General features: G+C 39.1%; 1 protein-coding gene across 1 annotated transcript in view; it reads left to right on the top strand.

Moving 5' to 3' along the window:
* LOC101854328 (neuropeptide CCHamide-2 receptor) overlaps positions 1-6,811 on the top strand; it is an 80,838-nt gene that overhangs the window by 73,295 nt on the left and 732 nt on the right. The window contains exons 3-4 of the mRNA XM_005098586.3: positions 2,596-2,767; positions 5,327-6,811. The exon at positions 5,327-6,811 is cut by the window's right edge and continues 732 nt beyond it. Of these exons, the coding sequence (XP_005098643.1) occupies positions 2,596-2,767; positions 5,327-5,486 (332 nt within the window). The 3' untranslated portion in view covers positions 5,487-6,811. The remainder of the gene's footprint in view (positions 1-2,595; positions 2,768-5,326) is intronic.

The raw sequence follows: 6,811 nt of genomic DNA, 5'->3' as shown, positions 1-6,811 counted from the left end.
TATATATATAGAGAGAGAGAGAGAGAGAGAGAGAGAAGAGAGAGAGAGAGAGAGAGAGAAGGAGAGAGAGAGGTTATGCCAAGTTCACTGAAACATTATTGCACTGACGGAAGCAAGCTGGACTGGGTAAAAGTGATGTCTTCTGAAATTCTAAGGGCAAGAAAGGAAATTCCTTGGAGAGAGGAAATGCTGAGATAAGTAGTCGCTTAAATACTGCTGTTAATGCTCAAACGTCGTGGGCTCTAGTGGCTAATCCCTTAGGCTGGTGATTGTTAAGTTATAAAATTCCTGCCCAGCCGGGAAGGTTGCGCTTGCCTTTTAGAAAATATATTAGATGAAGAGATTTTTTTCCCTTTACAAATCGCTAATAGTCCAGATTAAGAAGTGTCCTGTGTCGAGAAGTGTTAAAGCTTTTGTCCTTGGAAAAGACGCAAGACAGGTGTTAGAGATGTAACGTTTCGGCTCCCACTGTTTGAACACATGATGCTTGAGTTCTACCCCTGCATAGGAAATTCAATTCTATAAAACATCTTTGTCTGTGTTCTGGGATGTTGCACTTCATTCTAGTGAGATGGCCCTGACAAGCAGTCCAAGCAGCCAGCCTCTTAATTGATCTGAATTGTGTCAATAATTTATAAGAAAAGTTTTGACGTAAGACTATAAAGATGAATTTTAGTTCTACATTCAGTGTTGTGCTCAAGACCAAATGACAAAAAAACACCGACAACACCCCCCCCAAACAAACAAACAAAAAAAGCAGCTTATGGAAATAAACGTGAAAACAACCAAATGAGAAGAAGCAGTTAGCATTTGAGGGAGACCAATTTGATTTTGGTTTGCTTAAAACAATGGATGTATAACAATTTTTATTTTTCAAAAAATTGCTGGTCTGCTTTCCCTAGAAACATTCCAAAGCATTGTATTTGAAGACAATTTATACGCATTTTGTTATCCACCCTGAAGAATAACCATACGTTCAGTTCTACGAGGTGTCTCTTGATTTCAAAACTATCGATCTACAGAATGAAGTATACAGTTTTCTTATGTCGCCATGATGCCTTGACTCGTTGTAGTATCATTTCAAACCTTCCCCTTCCCATGCTGACTCTTGATTTCGTAAACATTTTTATTTACAGCAATTTTCGCAAATTCTAGTTTTAAAGTACATCAATATCGACGTTATCATACCATGCAAGTTAGGAGAACCACAGTACTCAGTATTTTGATCAGGTTTGACATATCATGGCAATTTAAGCCTTTTCAGTTATGACAGATTACCATGAATATGGTAACTTGTTAGAACCTTAGTCCAGATCCGACGTTGCGTTCTTTGGAAAATAAAACAGCTTATACCTATTTTCCACACTTCATTAAGGTGATAATGAGTAGCCGGCGAAGACAAGGGAAGATCTTTTCAGTATACTTGTGCGTCAGCGTCTGGACAAAGGCGGTTGCACTTAAGGATTTCGAGGAAGCCGTGGAATTTCGTAATGTTAGAAAGTATATCGGAGTAATAGTACATTGTAATCACACTGTGTCTCCTTTCAAGCAGGGAAATGTCCTTCAAAAAGTCATTTTTTTATAGCATACTATTAACATCTTCTGGTTTTCAGAATCGTACCAATTCATGACATGTAGGAGTAGCAGAAAATTCATTACATTAAATGTGGACTTGACTTTCGCAGTTTTTTATTTTCAGATTTTACAGATTCTAAAAAATGAAATGAAATGGAATCTCCTGAATTGAAACAGTAATGTGTCTCGTGCCAAAACGAATATGAAATTATTATTTTGATGATATACTCTTAAAATGATTATATTATACCGATTGTTAGTCGTGGCAGATGGTAGATGACTGTTAACCGTGTCGCTAATGATTGTTTTTCTTTTGCTTATGTTGAGTGACAGGGGCTTTAAAAATCAAAAGTTCATATGGTTAACAGCCTTTTATTTTTACCTTAGTAGATTACCTACTTAGACATTAATTTATTTCATTTGAGTTTATACCTTTTCCCATCTGTCAAACGTACATTTTCTAAATCTTAGCTCGTCAACAAGCCGATTTAGGACTCAGCCTTTACTTTAAGGACTCGAGCTACCATTTTCAATCCTTCTAAGCCTCAGAGTTCGGTGATGTAAATCAGTAAAGCATGTGAAAGTCAGGGGCACCGGTTCTGTTTGTTTAGTAGATCAGGGCTCAAACAGCTTAACTGGCAATTGCAACGACACGGTGTTCGCTATCTGGCCGTTACAAATACAGTAGTACCTGCTCTAATGGTCACCTATATAAGACAATCATCTGTACAAACTGCCACTACCCCTTTCTTCCCTTGCGCAATTTTGATACTATAATGGCACTGTGTAAGACATTCACCTGTCTAAAACGACCACTTTCTCATCGAAAATTGATTTCCGTCTTAGACAGTATCGACTACTTTCGTCGTCTATTCGTCTGCAGCTCCGTTTGGGCTTAGGATATCAGGGCTCAAATGGTTAAAATTAAAATGCTTGCATTGTAATAACGACATAGTATTCACTATCTTATACCTTACTGTTATTGATATTTATTATCATATGTCGTCTCTTCGTCTACAGCCGCGTTTGCTGTCTGCTGGGCTCCACGCCACGCCTACCTGCTGTGGTACCACTTCGACCCTGGGAATTTCGATGACTTTTGGTACGCCTTTAAGATCCTTGGCTTCTGCCTGTCCTTCTCCAACTCAGCGGTGAACCCGCTGGTTTTCTACGTGTTGGATTCCAAGTACAGGTAAAAGGACGAAAGGAAAACAGAAAAAATACCGCATCTCTTGATTTCCTTGTTAAGTTTAGGTAAGAGTTTCTACGGAACTAGCAACACAATCAGGCTACATACGTGCCAACAATTAGATGATCTACAAGAGAGTAACATACACAGAAAAGATGGAGCAGAGATAAGGACGATAGATGATTGATAGGAAAGAAAGAGCAAACCACACTAGAGCACCCGCTAACCACCCACATCCTGATTTCCCCTTGGATATTTGGGAGAAATGGTTACAAAGCACGATGCATGGATCCATTAATCTAATGGTTACATTAATAGCTCATAATGCACAGGACCTAGAAGAGGACTATACAAGCCCGTTATTGATGGTCCCAAAGTGTAGGACCCTTTTTGTTTCATCTGTGGTTGGCGTATTTTCCCTAGCGAATGCCCATCTGAGCCATGTGCATGCGGTGTCATGTTCAATGCTTGACATTGTTTCCTCATCCAGAGCTCACTATCCACTCGTCATCTGGCGGACTCGTACAGCAACGGTAACGCATTAAAAAATAAATATAGCTTTGTTGAAGGCCAGATCCATAATAATAATGTCGTTAACATTACATGCTCCTGCCGTATAATATGCAACGAGGCCAGTAGAGAGCTCATTTTTATCAGCTGGCTAGCAACTATTAATTGCCAAGCAATATCAATGGAATGGATTTTAGATGGATGCTCACAGGGGTGAGTTATAAAGGTTTGGATGTTTATACCAGAAGAAGGGGGGGGGGGGGGGCTTAGGCTTTGTTGAGGTATCCGACAATGGTACGCTAGTAAAATAACTATAGACTTCAAACCCAATGAGATTTTGTGCATTCATTTACAAAAAAAAACATAGTGTATGAATATTTGAGCAAAAAATCTCATAATATTTTTATTTGCAGCGAATATGTCAGCCGGATCTGGAATCCTGTATTGTTTCAATTTGCATGAGCAAGCCTTATATTTTCATTATTTACATTTTCAATATTTTCTGTAAACATTTTTTTAAAGAGATTATTTAGCTTCCACCCTAACCTTGGGTTAAAAACTTTACATATTTGAATTTCTGACATGGGAATGTTTCTCATTCTGGGCAGTTTTTAAGCCCCAACGTTTGTGAAGTCCTGGGGTTAAAACTTTCTGTTACTTTTTTATGTTTTTGCCAAGGCTGCATTTTTGTTGTTGTCAGACAATATCGATTCTGCCCTTATTCCAACCTGGGTTTGGAGTTCTCTTTTCCTTTTTGCCATCATGCGGTACATTTCTTCCCGACTTTGTAGACATCACTAGGGAAAATCAGTGTGTCAGAATGCACAGATGATTCACTTCAAGCTATATGGTTCCTTATAATGGCTTATACATGTATTTCAGGAGCCAGCACCAGTATCTCTAGCGTAATGGTTAGGCTGCTCGCAAGGAGAAGCGAGTTCGATTCTTAAGGGGAAGTGCATCTTATCGAGGATATGCATCTAATGCTGGAAGCTGTACGCCATTCCGTTTGGGAGAGTCAGGGTCAAAGTAGTCGGCCTCCCAAATGAGCTAATTTGTGTATCTAAGGCCTTAAACATGTACAAAAACATAGCTAGAACCATTTCCCTCTCACAATTTAAAAAGCAACAAGTACCTAGATAGAGCTTGTCACTAGATCGAAGTTGAAGGGTGTTGCATAATTATATATGATGGGATGTGTTCTTTCGGAAAAAGTCAAACAACTTTACCAGGTTCCAAAAGTACAACTTACTACAAGTATGGCTTGAGACACTCAGTATCTTTCTGAATATCTAATTATTTTAGCTTTCGGCGGGTGTGAAATTATGGCTTTCCAAACATGTTCAAGAATTTCCGACAATTGCATCACCCCTCCATACCCCTGCGGTTTGAGAGGACAGAAAACAAGTAAAGTAAGCGCAGTTAACGAATGTTCGAACGCCAGTTGTCTGGTGGAGTCTCAGTGCACATTGGTACGTGAAAAAGTATTGATCCTCTAGGTACGGTTCACTAGAAACTGATTTTTCATTAACAACAACAGAACCCCAAAACAACAACTTTCTTTAGGGAATTCGAACCAAAATAGAAAGTACTGAAGTCTAGGGTAGCATAAAAACTGACATAAGTAAAACATTATGACAACTTTTTAACAAGTTGAATATTGCTTCTCATTTAATATAAAAGTGTGATCTCAACCTCAAGCAATGAGTATGTCACAGCTAATGTTTTAACGAACTTTTTGTCACAACACAAGAAATGTTTTCCTGACTTGCTCGACTTCACAATCCTTTCCATACTTAGCTCTCAGTAATGTGTACTTCTGACAAAACTAGTTACAGGAAATATTATAGTGTTGTGTTGGGTAGTGAAAATATATTCCTTTGTAGACATTATTGGGACATACCACATCTTAGGAGAATGATGTACGAAACAGTGGAAGACATGGGATAATATCAAGAGGCTAGACTAGGATAGAGAAAGGTGGACAGTGTATGATGAGTCCACCTAGAGGCATCCCAATAACATAAGCATATTTGGCGGTATTTTTTTCAGGAGCTTCGTTCATTCGGCTCTGTGTGGCGTGTGCATGCGTCAGTGCAAACCCACTACCGAGGCGGCTGGGATGCCTTTGCTGACCATGGGCGACAGAGACTACAACGCCACCATCGCCGTGACCGACTCCAAAGTGAGGAACAACATCACCCAGGTGTGAAGATTGAAACTAGCCAGGAAGCCAAGCCAGGTCTGCTAGCACTTTAGTTCTAAGGCGAGGTGGTCGACTGTTGCTGCTGCCGCTGCTGCTGCCCAGACGAACTCGATGCTTGGAGTTTCGGGTCTGAGTGAGTGGGTCACTGAAAACCGCCGCTGCCGACTGAAAATGACGTCGTCTATATGCCAACAATGATGACCCGTAAAGCCGATCATTTATCGACATTTTCCGAATGAATAATGGCATTTAGCAACAGCTTGTACGCACTTACGTTTCAGACCAACAGCGTGTTGGGACATGTTTCTTTCTTTTCCCCTCAGGTCGCATGAAATGTTTGACTTATGGTAAGATGTGAGTTTATGACATAATTATTGACCTGAAAGTATTTTGCAGTATGTGTTTAATGTGAATGTACACAAATATGAAGTCTTGATACAATATCTTAGAAAAAAATGATCATGAGTCTCAAAGGACGCTTATTAGGGAGGCCACGCGAATTATTCTTTTTTTTAAATCTGAAGGTTGCTGTAAGCAAGTGCTGTTTGAAGGACAGATCAAAACCTTTTTTTAATATTCTTTACATATCAAACCTTCTGTTAGTCTAGCATTTCATCTTATTTGTATACTCCAGTGCAAAGTAGGTCAAAACACTCATAACTAATTGCATCGTCCGAATAGAAAAATCGAAACATACAATGAGGATCCACCTAATTGAACAAGTTGAAAAAATGTAAGAAGTTGATTTTCAATCTTCAATTTGAGTAGAAATCGCCGCTTATTCTGTCAAAAGCATTCTCACGCATATTATGAAATGCATATTATTATATATGTACCTGTATATGTAGAATATACATGTGCATTTAAACCTTATATTTATGAATGTTTGTGACCTTTTATTTGGTTTGAATACATGTTTGTAGAATGTGGATATTCAGTGTACTCATGCTTTCATGACTCGCCAGCCGAGGGCTTTTTGTTGCTCTGGTGTAGAAGGAGGAATGTTTCACAGAATGATGAAGAGAAAAGTGGAATTCCTAGGAATAATATCAATAGAAGCTAGTCCAAGACAAGCAAAATTAGAAAGTCATTGTCAGCAGCCTTTGCCCTGATTCAGGTTGAGAAAGACAATGACGCTGAGATGATTCTCACTATAGGAACGTCGGAACTGAGTCCAGTCTTGAAAAATACATTTGATTTGTTCAGGAAGTTTGTAGAAACGAGGTGGATCAGAATAGGCTTATCCAACGACGTATTCACTCAGAACAGGTCAAGGTGGAAAGAGACGGAAAAGAAGAATGATAGGAAGTTTGATTTGTGAAGAGAAATGA

The sequence above is a fragment of the Aplysia californica genome, unplaced genomic scaffold (assembly GCF_000002075.1).
Source record: "Aplysia californica isolate F4 #8 unplaced genomic scaffold, AplCal3.0 scaffold00187, whole genome shotgun sequence".
Classification (NCBI taxonomy): Eukaryota; Metazoa; Mollusca; class Gastropoda; order Aplysiida; family Aplysiidae; genus Aplysia; species Aplysia californica.
The sequence above is the reverse complement of the archived record's forward strand: the minus strand, read 5'-3'. Positions and strand labels throughout refer to the sequence as shown.